Source organism: Culex quinquefasciatus, chromosome 2 (assembly GCF_015732765.1).
Source record: "Culex quinquefasciatus strain JHB chromosome 2, VPISU_Cqui_1.0_pri_paternal, whole genome shotgun sequence".
NCBI classification, from domain to species: Eukaryota; Metazoa; Arthropoda; class Insecta; order Diptera; family Culicidae; genus Culex; species Culex quinquefasciatus.
In genome coordinates, this window is record NC_051862.1 from 123,241,856 (window position 1) to 123,260,448 (window position 18,593).

Consider the following 18,593-nt stretch of genomic DNA (forward strand, 5'->3'; position numbering starts at 1 on the left):
CATCAAAATCCCCAATTCCTCACCGTCCACTCCGGCAGATGCCAAACCCCCCGATAGGCCACTTTCCGCGAATCGATTCATTAATGATGGCCTATTCAATGGCCTCACACCGTCGCACCTCCTCCTTCCCTTCCCCTCTCAAAAGATGGCGCTGCCGAAGATTCATCGCGCAGAGACGGAAGAAAAGACAACAGATTTCATTAGCGATGATCATCTCGGTGCCGCGTGCCTTTCCCCCCAACTTCATACCTCATTGGCGGGGTCCAGCGTTTGTTGATGGGTAGGTTTTGAATTTTAAATGAGTCGTAAAACGGAATGTTCAGCTCTCTCTCTCTAGGCACAACTCTTTCGAATCGATTCAAGCAGCAAAAAATCTATGCCCGGTGGAGAAAAGAATGATTTTTACTCTCAAGGGCAGTCTGCGTCACGAGCGCTAGCGCGTGTGTCTGAATTGACTTTTTGCTCCTCTTCTAGTTGGAAAGCTACTTTCCAGCTGAATTTGGTCATTTGAAAACACTGACCTGTTGTTGTTGCGATTTTTGTGCAGATTTGACAGCTACCTTACCTTTAGCAATGAAGTTACGCTACCTTGAACAGTGCTGAATCTTGGTGCATCAAGGTCAACAGTGAAGAGGTGCGCAACTGTCAAACGCATGTCAAGCGAGAACTGTCAAACGCAGCGTTCCAAGACAATCCCGCACGACTCTGCGGGGTGGATCGGGCCCGTTCTACGAGCCAACTTGGCAAAGAGATGCCACCACCAAAGAAAATATTTTCCTTTCTATCGCCAACAAGCGGCACACACACAAGCTCAACGACGCATGATGGGCTCTCGAAAACTTTCCGTCGATGGGATGATGGATGATTTCTGAAGAGCTGCTCTCTGGGTCTGAATTGCAGAAGAAAAATGCGATTCAGACGTGCGCGTCGTACCTGAAAAAGTATTTTTGCTGTACGTACTTGGGAGTTCAACCTAACGTTGCCAGTCTCTGAAAACAAATTCGAGAAGAACTCTGCTGAAGCAACAACCGGCGGGCAGCAAAAAACGTAATGAAACGAGATAACAATATGTTGATCCCCAGTAGAACGGGACCAGAGGTGAAATCCGATCCCGGAGATAGAACTCGTCGTCGTCGTCCAAGTATTCTCGACTCTATTTAATTAGACATGAAAAGAGAAACGCAACCAATAGAGTTCCAGGTTCCAGGTTCCCGGTGGAGTCTCGCTCGCAGAGCGATGATAAACGACGACAGGACAAGAATTGTAGTGAAAAAACGAACCTCACTACTAGTTCTACCTGGAAACCCGAGAAAGGGATGTCAGTTCCCATTAAACGTGTCTACCTGGGCATTGTGTCCCCTACGGGCGGCTTTCGGGGCCGTAATAGTTGGTCGTATCAATAGAACAAGGACGACTTTGCTTCTTTCGTTCTGCGTTCCGAGGGTTGCTGCATCGAAAAGATTCAGAACCTTTTGGACAAAAAAAATACCCCTCTCCTCACAAGACAAAGCAGATTTTCGACATGCGATACGAAGGCATCTTGAATGGATGAAGCGAGAGAGAAAAAATCTCAGGTAAAAAATCACCGAAAAAAAAAGATCGGCAACAGAATGGAAGCGGCCTGAATTGGCTGCCAGAAGGTGGAAAGTTTTTTTTTGCCGTGAAAAAAATATATTTATGATGTTGTTCAAAACTTTTCGGTCAAGCGATAGCTCAGAGTGGGACACACCTTTTGGTCACAACATCGCGTCAAATAAATTTATTTCTGCGATTAGATTTTCATCAGTGAGGCATCCTCTCTCGATCAATCGACAGAGTTTTCTTTTGCATTTGACTTTTTGTTTTGTTCGTCGTAAACTCACCCGAAAGCAGTAGGATTTTAAGCCGATGGTCTGAGAGTTTTTTACTAACCTGCAAGCAAAAGGAGAATTGATTTAGCTTTTTGATTAAATGAATTATAAAACTCAAAAATTATTTAGATCTAAAATTACAACAGCAAATATATTCCAAATCGTCTAATCAGGAGTTAATCAGAAGTGAGCAACAATCTGCTGAGTTCCGAAGCTAACGAGTGAGTGCTTTCCGTCACGTGACTCAATCAATCAAAGCAAGCCAAAAAATTGTCGTTGCTCACTCATAATCCAGCTGTCAATTTTCTTGTAGAGGTTACTTTGAATGTAAACAAGCAGCTCAATGTAAACATTCCGAATGAAAACTGAGTGATATTCACCCACATCAGAGACTTATTTACTCATTTTTGAGTAGGTTCGGTTTTGCCGAAAAGTGAGAGCGGGATGAACTGTTTGTTTATATACAAGGTTAAGCACGTTTGAAAAGCTGGTACAGAAAACTGACTACACTCTCATTTCAAATTATTCAGTTTATTTCAAAATCTGACTACTCAGAAGCAATCAATTGAGATATCTGTCAGATCCGAGTTATTTTCACTCAAAATGTAACAAAAATTTAGTAAAATTTACCAGATTTGACCGATTTACTTATTTCTGAGTAGGTTCGATTTTGACGAAAATTGAGTGATTTTGAATGTGTTATATACACTGCTAAACATTTTTTGACAGTTGATTGCAATTTAGTACAATTAAACCCCGTTGATTTGAAATTTCTTAGTTTGCATTCCAGTTGTAATGTGTTTTTAAACGAAAACGACACAATTTGCTAAACTACAAACATCTTTTATGTTTGAGTTATTTTATTGGTTTGTTTGAAGCAAAACCGGTTGTTTTGACAGCTACGACTCACGAGTTAACAACTCATTGATGAGTGTCACCATCTGAAGATAATTCAAACGATTCAATCGTCAGTGAGCAATGAGTCTTTAATCGATGGCATGTTTGACGTCCTAATCGCTAACGATTTACTTCGATTTCATGATTTGGTTGATCAAAATTGATAGATGGATGAGTGAATCGATTACCAGAGCCTTGTCTTCTTGTTTTCACCTCAAGCAAATACAAATTCTGTTCTACTTTCCAACGAAAATCATCCCCAAGTAAAAATGTATCATTTCCCAACCCAATCAAAACACGTTTATCGCGCTAACCAGAATCCATTTTGCACAACATTCCACTCGCCTCCTCCCGAGCGATACTAATTAGGTTTGCGATTGACAGATGAGTGAGTGAGGAATCCAGCGGCGCCCCGTTAAGTCGCGGAGTTTAGTCACCACTTTGATCGACGTCTGTGTAAACATACACATGTGCTGTGCTGCGCTCGTCAATGTTTACAAACATCATTCTGAAAAGTGGCTGAGCTGTTTGTTCTGTCTGCTAATTTAGCTGTGCGAATGAAGCGGCTGTTTTTTCTTCTATAAAAAGTTCTCATTTCGGATGAGTGATATCGGATATTTCCGAACCCCTTTCGGAATGTTTAGATCTGCGGCAAATCAATCAACATTCGACGATGATGTTTCTGGCAGTTGCATTCTAGAAACTCAAACAGTGCGCCAATTTCTTTGGTTTGACTCACATTTGTAGTTTCGGGACTAATTTGAAATCGGCGTGTAACGAGAACTACTTTTGAGGTAAAACCTGCACCAGACAGCCCAATTTGCCCAGCTGGTCGTCGTCGTCGTCAATCGACCGACCCCCGGTGCATAATTGAATAGTGTGGGCTCGTTTGGGCGAGGGATCACAGTAAAAAAATGATTATTTGTTCAGCACTTAAAAGGAACGAAACGTGCAATACTTTTTGTATTTTCTTTTGCTAGCATCACAAACAATATTTTGACAGCGTAATCTCATTGTTGTGATTACCGTATTAATGTTGAAATACTCATTTCAAATTTTGATATCAAAATGAAAACTTACGTTGAAAAAAATGCTGTTTGAAAAGTATTGCGCATTCACTTCCTTTTTGCGCGCAATTTTGACAGCTCGTGCCGCACAAAATTTGTTTACAGCGGCACTTCAAATCAAATTAAATTTGCGTGCAAACAAAAAGCTTCATTTTTCGCTGTGCTAAATCGGCTAGCCTTGAAACCTCAGCTGGAGCCACACTCTCGTTTTGATTCACAACAGTTCGAATAGTAGTGGAAGGTAACCAGCAGCTGACTGCGCTGTTTGCTTTTGGCAATCGTATATCGTTCAGCGCGCAAAAATATTTACCATTCGCCAGCAGACAAGGGAACCGGCGAGGGGAACTACACGAACTCTCGACAATGTTTGGCACCCCACGACGCTGCATAATTCCCTGCTTTATTCGCGCACATGGCATCGAGGGGCTGCCGTACGGTAGTCCCAGGATTACCGACGTCATCCTCCGATGTGATAACCCCTCTCGGCTTGTTCGGGCACATGTCGATAGTTTACGATAGGTTTGGTCTAGCTATGGCCAGGACATTCCCTAACCGCTACGCACTCGGGGTAGACTTTTGTGTCCATAAAATAAATCAGTACCGGTATTTCCACACGTCATAAATCTTCCCGAGTTTGTGTGTGAGCGCGCCAGCTGACTGCTCTGGGACCGGGGACCAAATGGCACACCCGGCCATTAGTTAATCGCTCAATAAAATTATTTTAATTAACGAGTCGTTAAGCTATTATCTCGCCGAGGTGTGCAGAACAAAGTGATAGGATGACCTCCGCGACCATGTGCAACAGTTGGGGCGGAAGCACCTCAAAAATCGAAAATCCGACTAGAAGTAGTCTTGTTCAGTGCGCTTTTTATGAGTTATTGAACATTTCCTCCAAGCGGATAAGAAACAGATTGTGAAAACAAGACCGACTTGTTGAACACGGCTCGTTACAAGAGACCGCGTCGACGACGTACTGACAGCAAACGCGACTTCAAAGCCGAGCTGCTTCAAAGAACATAGTTTTATCTGTGCCGGCGATGTGGGCGCGCGAAGCATTTAATATTTATAAGGCATTTATTTCCACACACTCACACTCGAACTCGAACTAAATACGGAGAGTCACACGGCCATCGTGAAACTTGGCTTTGGCACGGATTTTTCGACATCGGTTGTTTATATGGAACGCGCGCAGGTCAGTTTTGGAACCGACCAAATAAACACGTTTGATTGAATTTTAATGACCTTTTAAAGATACACTAGAGAAATGAAAACAAATCTTGAGTTGTGATACACAACTTGACTTTTAAGACCAGAAGCTCAAGCGAAATAGCGCATCAAAGCGCGACTCTAGTGCGCCAACTGCTATGGCAACCGCACAGCAAACTTTCGCGTGTTTGAGTGCCCAATCAGTCTTGCGGCGTCCAAATTTAGAACCCATTTCTGTGCGTCCGCCGGTCAAACCCACCTAGGTAAACAACTTTCCAAACAAACAAATCGAACAAGTCATTAAGCTACTTAGCGTGGAATCTTCCACGCTTTTATGTCCGTTTGCGTCCGACAGGAACCGACAACAAATCACCCATGTCGAAGGGCGGAACATCTTGGCAGCGCCCAAACGTAAACAAATTAGGCGGATTCTTTCGGTGCGGGGGAAATGCATCGAATTAAGCTGGAAAGTTTGAGGAGGAAATTTCAACTGAGATGGGCCACGTTACAACTACAGTACTGTAGCGCTGGTTTGACAACCGTTGTAGTTTTTGAACTGGTGAAATTTGAATTGAAGATGGAAGCTCTGTTCCTAATGTAAACATGAACTGGCGCGAGGAGGATAAGCAATTGTTTACAATTTATCTTTAAACCGTTTACACAGTTTTGCTTAATCTTAGTTTGCTTTGACAGCGTCGTATAGAAAGTGACAGCTCAGATGGTAAATTTATGGTGTTTCATGATTGGGCTGACTTAGTTTAGTTTGTGAGAGTTCTCAACACTGTTGACTGTAGAGTTGCCAAGCTACCAGTGTTCTACCGCACAACTACAACCTATTTCAATTGCCGTGATGGCAACACACCGTTTGGACGCAAATTCCTGCACCCAAAAATGTCTAAGCAGGGCAAGCCCCAAAAGGTTTTCTGGCATTTCTGCACCCGTCCATAACCGAGATGCTAATGTTTTGAGAATTCCGTCACGTTTCAACCCGGCTCAACGCTCTTGGTGACGACTTCAGCGAGTTGGCGTTGGTGTCGCGATCGACGGAATTTCGGATGTTGCTACCTTTCAAGATGGCGCGTTCCGAAAGATGGCCGCCAACAGGTTGTCTGGAGTTTGGAAATCGGTTTCGTGCCTGCACGTTATTAAAATCTGAACCGAAAAACCGGCGATTTCCTTCCCCCTCTTCTGCTCTGTCTGGAGCTCGGAGAGCAATTTGAATAGCTGCTCGTCGATTCTCGAGGGCCTGACGTTCGATCCTCGCGATGATGATTGTTCTACAGCAGTGTTATTTCGTTAATTACTTTATCTCCCTCTTGCCGAGGCAATGATGGCTTTGCCGGGTAGTCTGAACTCTGAAGTCGATTGTTTTTTGTTTTCCCTCATCCCGGCCACCACTTTACGAGATGTAGAACCTTTAAAAGTTGCCTTTTGCCCTCGCAGACCCCTGAGGAAGAGGAGAACGAGGAGGGAAAAGAGCGTTCAAGGGGTCTTCCTCACGAGGGCCGGTGTTTGAATCGTTGATGAGTGAAGCATCCGCTTTTCTTCTATTTTCGGGCGCGAGCAGTTTTGGGAGTGGTGATGGAAGATGTTGGGAGGGAGTTCACCTAGTGGAGCTGTACAACCTTTTCTGACTGAGGAAAAATTATATTTATGATCAATTTCAACGAGCAGAGATAGAGAGCTAGTTCTTTAATCGCTCTTTGCTCTCAACATCAGAATTTTCATACCTTCTTACCTTCGAGTAAGCTCTCAAAAGATCAGTCGGGAGCTCATAATACGCAGAGCACATTTGCTGCTCATTACTTTCAATTTTCGAGGATTGGGCTCCCAGTTTGAAAGTTATTGAGCAGTAAGTGAGCTCTAACGAGCACATGGTTAGGTGATCTCGCTCTTTATTCGCTCATTGCTCCCAATAAAAAAAAATCACAAAAGCACACTCCCAAGTTTAGAGAATGCTCATTTTTTATTCGCACTTTGCTCTCAATTTCAATGTTGATTTGTGTGTTTGCCCTTATTTTGAGAAAAATTGCTCACTGCTCGTTATTGAAGAACATCTTTTAACTAATGAGGCATACACACAGAGCACATCTACTGCTCACTGCTCTCGAATTTAGAAGATTAGGCTTCCAGTTAAAAAGCTAATGAGCCGTGAGTGAAATCTAAAGAGCACAGGTTTGTGAGCTCTAACTCTTTATTCGCTTAATGCTCTCAGTTTCAAATCACAAGAGACCAACTATAAGTCAAAAAATAACTACCAACCACCACTATCTCCACGTACAGTGCTCAAATTCCAAAGTAAATTTGTGTTTTGCTCCCTTTTCAAGAAGAATTGCTCATTGCTCATTACTAAAGAGTATTTTTAAGCGTATGAGCAAGCGCTCAAGAGATTCGAGAGCGCTTAATATGGTGAGCTCTCAATTTGAGGATAATTGAGATAAATTCGCCTTCAGATTGAAAAATACTGTTTTTCATCACAATTTATAACAAATCCTCAACTTGTGAGTGAGCTCTAGAGCGCACAGAGTTGTGAGCGCCCGCTCTTTTATTACTCTTCGCTCCCAATTTGAGCTCAAAAAGCTGTGCGCTCGTTCATTATCATTCTTTTTTATTCTTGATTCTTTTTTGCTCTCAACTTCATAATTGTTTTGTGCTTCACAATTATTTTGCAAATGCATTGCTCGTTTATCAAAATAGATTAACATTTAAAAAAAATATCATCTTTTAGCTAATGAGCAAGCTCTCAAAAAATTTAGGAGCGCATAGTATGTAAAGAACTTATTTTTCTTCACAAAACAACCTGGTCTGGAGCCTTTTCCAAACCATGCCCTTGAAAAACTGACAAGTGCTATTGGGTGCCGATGCACGTCTGACGAGCGCTCGCTCGCTTGTTTGCTCTTAGCTCCAATTTGATAGTCATTGCACTCTGATCTGAAATTTCAACTTATTTCGAGCTCAACATTATTTACCATTTTTCAATGATTAACTGAAAAAAAAACAGTGTTGTAAATAGAACAAACAAGTTACTCATTGGTTCATTGCTCCTTATCTGTGAGGAAACAAACACTTTGCTCTCTCATTTTGTAAGTAATTATGAGATTCATAGAAATGCCAATATCTAACAAACAACTCGTGAGCTCATAAGAGCACACAAGCTCGTAGCAGTGCAGTAAGCAGTGCTGTGAGCTGAGTTGAGATTGCTCTTAAAAGCTCATTCGTGAGCCGTTTATGCTCTCTATGTATTCGCTCTTCACTCATAATTAGAGGAGCCAACTCTGTTTTGATAATGATACAAAAAAAGTTTGAAATTTCAGCCAATACAAACTTCTACAACTTCAAGAACAGTAAATGAGCAAGTCAGAAGCCACGCTCGCAAGAGCCTCACTCGCGCTGCTAATAGTGGAGCTGCGAGGAAAGACATGATTTAAGGTCAGATTTTCATTTTCGCGCCTCTTCCGGCCGCCGTTGAAGGGATCCTTTTTTCATCTGGACGAAACTTTGATGAAGCGAACGGTAAGACAAAGGTGAAAATCCCGTGAAGGGAAATTACTTTTTTTGTATGTGTTTCGAAGAGTTCGAAGTCGAGCGCTGTGTGCAGTGTGTGATCCCGGGTGGTTTTCCCGAACAACAACAGTTGTTAAACGATTCCATTTATAGAGCCGAAGAGCTGGGCCGTCCGAGGGCCTTCAGAAGCAGAAACTCCGGCAGACAAATGATAGATTGAGACCGCTCCACTGGCAGTGAAAAGGCGCTCCCGGTAATGCACTTTTTTGTTTTTTTTTGCGCTCCAACCAAGCCGACCTTTCGACCGAGTTCCCGGAGTTTGGCGAAATACGGCGAACGGATCAAACCTCCTCCCGATTTGCCGACGTGGTCAGTCCTGTGTGGCGAAAAGAGGCAGCCCGGTAGACCGGCCAGATTATCGATGTGATGTGCCAGGTTGGTTTGGATCGCAAAACATCGGTGATAACCACAGCGGGACTCCGGTTCTGATGAGAACTCGTCCTATGAGCACGTCTTTTCCCATTGAGAACCTCTTGATTTGTTTGTGAACATTTAACTCTCAATGTAAGAGCAAAAAGCTCACACATTGTTTCATGAGCAATTTCCTCTCATTCTAGCTTTGATAACAAAACTTTTAGTAAAACTCTCACAAATTTCACAAATTTTCTTGAATTCATTAAATATCAGTTTGAGAGCGTTTTGCTCTCGAACGAAAATCGAAACATGTGCCCTCAAAACCGGGCTCAAAAAATTGCAAAAAAAACACAGTTTTTCTCTTTGACAATGATTCCATCTGGATGCTTCCCGATACCGAAACCAGAGGGCTGTTTGTCAGAACGTATGTATGTGTGCGCGCACACCAGACACCCCATATTCTGGTGTATGTGTGATCCGAACCAGCTGGGATGGACCGAGATGGGCCGATGTCAGGCGCGGCTGGCTTTTGGTTTTCGAGTTGTTTGATTTGATATGGTCCACCAGAAAGTACACAATCAAAGCTCGGCCAAAAAGGGGGAGGGGGAGGGGTTGGTTTGCAATTCATCAACACACCTACCTACCACACATGCATACAGAACGGGGTGCACAACATGCAGACATGCCAGGATAAAGCGGTTTTATGTCCGGTATGGCCACCAACAGATAGCAGCGTCCCCCATCCTTTTTCCACACAGTTGATCAGGCAAGGCAAGTTTTATCGGGGAAAATCCTACGCCAAACTCGATATTTGATATTTTGGGGGTGCCAAGCTTCGATATATCTCGTGTTGCTCTCTTCTATGTCTGGCGCTGATTGCTTTCGGTCAGATAATCTTGGAATTAACAGCACGAGTGGTTAAGTCGAGATTATGTGGATTCGAATGCAAACATTTCGATGGATGAATCGGAAATAGTTCAAGTTGTTTCCTGTTTGCAATGCTCTGAATGTTTAAAAAAAAAAGATTTCGATTAATTATAAATTTAATTAGCAATATTTCAGAATTCGGCCCACTCAACAAGAAGCTTAAAAAAATAATTCAACATTTGGAAGGTTTGCATTATTAGCAGGTTGGTTTGTATGGATATTTTTTATTACATAGTGATTTGATTCATATTTGAAACCGTTTTTAAATATCTATTAGTTTTAATAATGTCAAACTAAATTTGTGCGGTTTTGTGAAAAACAAAGCAGTTGAATTCATCAAAATCAAGTCATCAACAATGAAATAAATTAAAATGCTCGGAAATCTATGACCGTAAACCTTCGGGCGAATGATTCAACCCGACATTTTGTAGTTCATACTTGAAGCCTATTGTATGGGGTTTTGCCCAAATTTGCCTGAAGCTTTGTAAACCGAGATCGAAAACTAGCTAAATTATCACGAAATCTTGCTATAACTCATCACATATAGCTCCTATCAATTTGGCGTCTTCGACAAAGTTGTTTGTTTTGATATTACTGACTACTTTTCTGAACATTGTAATCGTCTAAAATCAAAGCCCAATTCCATAACCTGCTGTGATGAGTATTTTGAAAAACAAATTTCACCAAAAGTAGGCCATGACAACGCTGAACAAAGTTGAGAACATGTCAAAGCACGAAAATGTTTACTTTTTGTTCATCAAAACAGTCTTTTGAACCACTGTGCAGAGGTTTATCGTTTTATCGTTTATCGTTTTTTTTTTTGAATCATTGTTAACCCCACTGACGGTACATTGTATAAAGTTTATGTTGTATTTTTAATCAAACAGAGCTACTTGGGCTACTTCAGGCTACTTCAAATTTTCAATGTTGGGATCACAAATTTAAAAAAGAACACAGAAAGGAGAAAAAGACCTTAGAAAAAAAAATCAGGAATTCATTGATATTTTGTTAATCTTAAACAGTAGTACAGATGTAATAATGAAAAAGCTTCTTAAGATACTTTTTGTTTCATTTTTCATTTTTATTTTGAAAAGGTCAATGGCAAGACTTCAGCATTAAACTGGTGCTAATAATGAAATTTTGTTTTCATAAGGAACAGTGAAAATTCGACACTGTTATTTCATATAAAAAGCTGTTTCTCAGCACCAGAGTCACAGATGGAATTTAAAAAAACTGTTCAGCGGAAAAAATTACCCTAACACCATAACATTTTTGGAGTTTGGCTTAAAAAACAAATTGTTTATACTTAATCAAAATAAAAGTTACGACTTGCTATCAACAGAAATTACATCTTTCTGGACAAATAAAAAGACTAAAAAAATTGCCGGGACCCTGAGCTAACATTTGACAAAAAATAGAGAGTGATTGAAAGCATTTTTGTATTTTTCATGAAAAATTAAAAAGCTATTTTTTCGGTAAATCGCGATCCGCAAGTAAAAACATTCTGAGTCTGAAAACATTCTACTTAAGAAAATTATCAATCAAATTTCAGATGAGCCCAAAAGGCTCCCAAAACATCTCGCTTTTTGGGACATTCTACACAGCAAAAAAAATCATCATACTTCTGCACAGAAAAAAAATGATGGTAATATTCATCAGGAAATGGTGACAGATTTTGTGGCAAAATAAATGATAAATTTTACCACAGAAAATGATGAATTTTCATCAGTTTTTGATGAATATTCATCAGGTTCACATTTTTACACATTTTTTATGTAATATTACACAAATAAAGAGGTAACATTCAAGGTAATATTTTTAACATTCCAAAATTCAACTTTTTTTTTTCTGTGTGGGAAGGGCTACATCTTTTATGTCAGAAGAAATGTGTTATTTTACCTCTGAAAATGTGTAATTTTACCACTTTTCTAGTTTAATGTCACATTTTCAGTCTAAATTGTGGTAAAATAACACCATAAAAGAGGTAATATTCAACCTTCTAAAATTATAGCTGAGCAATTCCTTGTCAAATAGCGAATCGGTTGTACCCGACCCTCTCCGACTTCAATGAAACGTTGTAAACATGTTATCTTAGGAATATATAAGCCATTTTTGTGTACACAGAAAAAAATATGTGAATTTACTCGTCACGGAAAAAATGAATCATAAATTATGTAACATTCGGAAATATTTTTTTGTTTGTATATGGAGCCAGTTTCACTCGATAATGACATTTGAGAAGGGCGTAAGTGTTTTAAATATTTTTGTATTTCGTAATTTAAATATTGCTGTATCTCGAAGCCGTTGCATCATATCAAAAAGTGGTCGAAGACAAACTTGTAGGAAATTTGACGGGCTTTTCGAAAAAAAACCACTGAAAGACAAAAACACTCCGTTTTTTTATTTTTAAGTTAAAAAGTCAAATTTGAAGGTTAGCCCATTATTTTTTTCATTCAAATTTTTTGTGAAAATAGCCCAAGATGTTACAAATTGACTCACGAAAAATGCAGGATGGAGAAACTCTTCACAGAAAAAAATGATGGTAATATTCATCAGGAAATGGTGACAGATTTTGTGGCAAAATAAATGATAAATTTTACCCCAAAAAATGATGAATTTTCATCAGTTTTTGATGAATATTCATCAGGTTCACATTTTTACACATTTCTTATGTAATATTACTCAAAAAAAGAGATAATATTCAACCTACCAAATTTTCAACATTCCAAAATTCAACTTTTTTTTCTGTGTTCTTAAAAATTGCAAAAATCATTTACTGAAACTGTTATTTTAAAAAGTGCTCTGAACGTCAAAATTTTCAAAAACCGAAGACAATTTTACATAAAAGTCTCAATATTGAGCACTATCGTAAGTCCAATCCTTGTGATGTTACAGCGGTTTTAAAAATAAAAATGTTGAAAAAAATGCCCAAGTAACATTTTTTTCCAGGAGTTCTACTAGAGCTCTTCAAGATAGCTACAGCATAGCAGTTTGGACCTCGATAGGATAAAATTCTCTTCAAAACTTCTTCAGGAGTTTGGAAGAGTACTTGAAGAGAGTTTTATCCTACCGCGGTCCAAACTGCTATGCTGTAGCTATCTTGAAGAGCTCTTGTAGAACTCCTGGAAAAAATGTTACTTGGGTGGTTTTTTGTTGGTTTTTGACTATTTCTATGTGACAGACTTGCTTTTTCAGTCACGTAAACGGAAAGCTCGTCCAATTTCCCATAAGATTGTCCCATAAAATTATACAGGTCAAACAGAAGGACTTTTGTGAGCGTTCAGAAATAACAATTTCGACTTCACTTAGTCGACCACTTAAGTTAGTTGCAACTAGTAACCACGTAAGCAATAAAAACTAACCTTTAGCTAAAATTTTCCGCTTCAATTTTCAAAAAAAAACTGAACTACACAGCAAGAAAACCTTGCCGGCCATTACTCAACGTTTCAAAGTGACTCAAAGTGCCATTCTCCGCGTCGTTTAGTTGGCCAAAAATTAGATTTTCATTAGTTCCCATTTGGAGCACATGGTGTGGCGGGGCTCAGCTCAGCTCTTTTGCTTAGTGCAGCACCTTTTTTTTATAAAGCGTCGTTTACTCCTCGGGTAAGCAGCACTTTTGCAGCGGGCCCAGAAATTGCCACACTTGAACAAAGAGTTCGGACTCCAACCAACCAAGCAACCATTGAACCTACAAATAATAAATTTCCATTAAAACCGTGCCTGGTCATAAGCCTAATATCTCTCTAAGCCTGCTGCTGCTGCTGTTGCTGCCTGCAGTTTTTCCGCCGCTAATGTCTTTCGGCGGTTTCGCGCGCGCGCTCGCTTGGGCCTTGGCCATTCACTCGCGGTTTGGCCATAACTTGGGCCACCACCGCGGCCATTGTAATAATGCACATAAACGGGGGCTGCACTCGCTGAAAAATAATGGTGTGTGTGTGTAGTTTAAGTTTAGCGTGTATATTAGGAACTGACCACCAACTGCTGAACTCCACACCAAAAAAAAAACTCGGTGGTTGATATTATACAACATTTTTTCTCTGGCCTAAAGCCTGCAATCATGCTCGAAAAGAAGTTGACCAGTTGGCACCCCAACAGCCAGCAGTTGTGTAAAAATGGCCGCAATTTGTGGGTCCCCAGCGCGCTTAATGGGCAGGAAAAGTGTCGCAAAAATGGGGCTCCACTTAATTGAATTAAGATGACGGTGCTGACTGACTGACTGACTCTGACTTTGGTGGAAGTGGGCGTAATTGTTTGGCTTGACGAAAGATGCACATCTTAATTAAGGGTTCCTTAGGAACGAGGGGAGAGAGAGAGAGGAGGGTCAACCGAAAGAATTAACACCGCGATTTATCGTTGTGCGTCCCACGGATTTTGGAAGGGTGGAAGGTTAAAAGATTAATTAGTTTGGATGGTGCAAGTTGATCGTTGGGCGGAGGGACAAGGTGGTAAAAGCAGCTTTTACAAAAACAAATGTTGTGCATTGAAACCCCTTTTTTTAATCTGGTTATGTTGGTTTTAAATACCTAAGACCTTTGTTATAATTATTATATTGAACGTAATTTTCAGCAATTTTCCATATTTCGTGTACATCGAATGATTTAGATATGCTAAATGTTTATTCTAAACATAATTGTTTCATCTCTGTTAATTAAATAAAACAAGTAAATAAATCATTAAAAAAAAATAAAACATCAGAAAAAATCAAGCGTCAAGCCCAACAAAATTTAACCGATCACATTTTTCAGAATTAGAAAATTGTGAATTTTCTTTACATTAAAATCGATAAAATCGGTAAAAATACAGAAAAAAATGTCATGTTCTATAAACGTTTTAAACTTCTTGATATAAGTGCATGGAATTATGTACATAAATTATCTTTAGGGGCCATTCATAAACCTCGTGGACACCTTGGGGGAGGAGGTTAAAATTAACAATAAATGTCTCATAACGTGACTGTGACTTAAATATCGTAAAATAACCAGAAATAGACAACTTAAACAAATATAAAAATGAAAATTCAGAAAAACGATAATTTAAATTTTCTTTACACTGGACCAATTTTTGTTATAGCGTAAAAATCCCATTTTAAATTTGATAAATTATTGTTAACAACCAAAAAATGTGATATTTTTTGTGTTTTATTGCACAAATATAGGGGAAAGTGGGGCAAGTGTAACAAGCTAAGGAAAAACTCGTTATAACCCATTAGTACCCATTAGACTTTAGTAGAACAAGTTTTTAAAAATATCCTGTTTTTCAATGTAAAAAATTGATTTTAAAATTTTGATTTTCCGTACGTTCTACTCAACTAGTGGGGCAAGACGAACAACCCGTTGGGGCAAGACGAACAACCCGTTGGGGCAAGAGGAACAATGCATGAAACAACATGTTAATTTGCTAACAATTGAACTGTTATCGCTTAGATACATCTGATTAGAATGTATTTGAAACGTTTCTTTCATAATTAGATTAAATAATATTATTTTACTTAAAATTTGATCATTTTTACGAAAATTTATATGACTAGGATGATAAATAGTATATTTTCATGATATCACTGTATTTTGTATAGACAATTTTTTTAACAATTGTATATCAGTTTTTAAGTACTTTTATGTATTTATTTTACAATAAAATATGTTGTTGCAGCAATTCGTATTTTTTTCCATACTAAAAATCCATATGCACAGAAAAAAATAATGTAAATTTGGAAGCTGTAATTTTGGAAGGTTGAATATTACCTCTTTTATGATGTAATTTTACCTCAATTTAGACTTAAAAAGTGACATTATACTAGAAAAGTGGTAAAATTACACATTTCCAGAGGTAAAATCACACCTTTTTTCTGACATAAAAGATGTACCCCTTCCCAGATGTAATATTACCATGATTTTTTTTCTGTGTGGTACACTTGCCCCACCTGAACAAGAATTTTTTAAAAACTGTCAACAAAAATAACCAAAAGTTAAATCATTGTTTATAATAGGTGCAAGTCATTGGTAGGAACACTACTAATCTAGGAAAAATAGCATTTTGATAAAATGAGCCTTAAAACGAACCCTTATTTTGTACTTTCCAAATATTATTTAAAAAAAAACAAAGGTTTTGAGAAAACTTGACGGTTATGTGGTAGTAAAATCAGCTAATTGCATTGCTAGCAACAATTCCTCATACTGGAAATAATCAAAATTGTAAAAATTACTGCCGTACGAGCGATTGTTCCTCTTGCCCCTTATGGTCGTCTTGCCCCACCTTCCCCTAGATTTGGCATTAAAATGTCATAAATTTCTTGTTTTTTTTTTGAAAATTGTTATTTTTTTCGTAAGAACCTAGATTTTTTTAAACAAATGATTGCACACCAACTGTACTGCTGTATTACCCATTTTTCATGCCTTTTTCATTAAAATGTAGTAAATCTAGCTTGTTAGAACAGATGACAGAATACTTCAAGTCCATTGCAACTATGGCACTGCGACTTTTTGCGTTCGCTGAGATTTGAACCGGAGCTCTTTAGGTGTGAGTTTAACTCTTCACCGAAGTTTTGTTGGCAGTAAAGGAGCAGAATGCAATGATGCCTTTCGCCGTTGGAAGTGGCACGGAGTTACTAACGAGTGAACTGCTAGAATGGCGAGTTAAGTTCATCTTAATTGTTTTGCAGTAGTGCTGCCAACGGATGTCAGCAGCTTGATCATCTATGAATTGTAGGGGGGGTTTGGTTTAGGTGTAGTTCACAAAAACAGAAGTTCAAGAAATAATAAGAACAAATGAAATCTAATAAGAAAACAGCTTTAAAAGGTTGAAGCGTTAGTAAATGTACTATTTTTTCGTGAATAAAAAAATGACATCATGTCGTAACATTTGACTCTCAAAAAACGCTTACCTGTAACGCTTCTCGGTATATCCATCGCTCGTGTAACTCGTAACGAATCCATAATGGGTCAATCGTGGTCAGCAGCAGTCTCGAACTAATCACGCCGCCAATTCAACGTCTCAATCGCTCGTGTCTAAATTTCCGGCTCAATTGTCACAAACAAAACAACACTCCACACCTCCCCGTGGCTGCACTTTTTCTCACCCTCACCAAAAAGTGCCTCAAATTCTTCACTCAACCATTTTTCCAGTCGCGCAGATTTCGCGCGCCTTCAACACAAACCAAAAAAACTGTCGATCAGTGTCGATAATGCTTCATAGCCCAACGTGTTTAGTTTTCGCCACGGTTATTGGCGTTGAAATCTGTGCCACTTCCAAAAATTCCGCCACGCGATTTGATCCTCTGCCGCAACAACCACACTTGCAAACAAATCAATCACTCAGCTGCTGTTTTCCGAATTTTCAAAACTCTTCTCTCACTCTCGTTTAATTGATTAAATAAACATATTTGTTTTATTAAACCATTATTTCGCACCTTCTCTTTTGATACACAACACTCGAGCTCTTTCTCCGGCACGATCTTCACCTTGAAAGCCTTTACACCACTTGTGAGGCCTTTTCGAGTTGTTTTCGCCCCAAACAAAGTATAAACAAATGCTCACTCGCACACTTCGCCACGGATAAACAAGTTGCAGTAATTAGCGAAATTAAGTAATCTCCAATTAGCATAATCAATCGCCGCGGCACGCCGATCGAATTTCCTTTTGAATCACACTCACACACAGTAGGCGATGCAGTGGATTCCACCGGCGAACGATTCGTGTTAGACGTCTATTGCTTCCACTGCATCGGGCTTCGTGGTCCTAGTAGGCCACCTACGCAAACCCACACACACACACATTCACGGCAAATATCCTGCGCGCGCTCTGCACATTCACCATGCGCGTACAGGTGAGGCGAGGGGAAGGAGGTAGCGGGGTTCGTCGCCACAGGTAAAAAAGGGCCCTCCAAGAATCACCTTGAGGTACCACATAAAAACAACAACAACACACAGCCGACAATAACACGTCGTTGCCCGATGTGGCGATATTCGAAACTAAACAACGCTGCGCCGATGACGGCAACATCTGCCAGCCCGGCTCAAGCCGAAGTCGGCCGAGCATAGCCGAAGCGGGCCCGAAGTTGGGGTGGGCGAGCTTTCGGCAGCGTTGGCAGACGAATTTGTTACCAAGTGGGGTTTTCACTAAATTTTATGATTTTTTCTCATGAAATTGACAACCTGTTAGATTTTAAGTGTATTTTAGTTTATAAAAAAACTTTATACAATATTTTTATTTGAAATGTTTCATCTGGCAACACGGCCCCCAGGTGAGACGCGCACAAACGCAGAAAGTTCCTCTCGTGAGCCGAACATTAAAGACCCAAAACATCAACAGGAAGGGACCACAGAAATCTAAACGTGGCAACCTGGCTTTTGCGCGGCGCGGCCAACTGCGATGGGTGCCTTGCGATTGCGCGCCCGCAGTCCTCGTCGAGCGTTAGGGAGCCTACCGCGGAAAAGCGTGGCTTGCGTTGATTAGGTACAAGATAATTTTAACATAATTTTTTTCTTTTCAAAATGGGATATTTTGCTTCATTTGACGTATTTTTTAGAACCTACAAAGTCTACAAATTTTAAGAGACTGAAGTCCAGTTTGGTCCAGTTACCGACTCTTCTGGCTCTTCTCTGATACAGGTTTCTTAGCTGAAGTCAGTTCGGGCAGGCAGACTCGCGCACTTCAAACATACACGAATCGAGTGAGTGAGCGAATGAGGTTTCAAAGAAGAAGGTTGGAAAAGAATGCTGCTGCGCTACGGC

At 39.8% G+C, this 18,593-nt stretch overlaps 1 protein-coding gene across 1 annotated transcript in view; it reads right to left on the reverse strand.

Moving 5' to 3' along the window:
• LOC6043214 (hemicentin-2) overlaps window positions 1–17,824 on the reverse strand; it is a 106,066-nt gene extending 88,242 nt beyond the window's left edge. The window contains exon 1 of the mRNA XM_038252582.1: window positions 16,746–17,824. Within this exon, the coding sequence (XP_038108510.1) occupies window positions 16,746–16,797 (52 nt within the window). The 5' untranslated portion in view covers window positions 16,798–17,824. The remainder of the gene's footprint in view (window positions 1–16,745) is intronic.
• Between the last annotated feature and the right edge of the window lie 769 nt (window positions 17,825–18,593).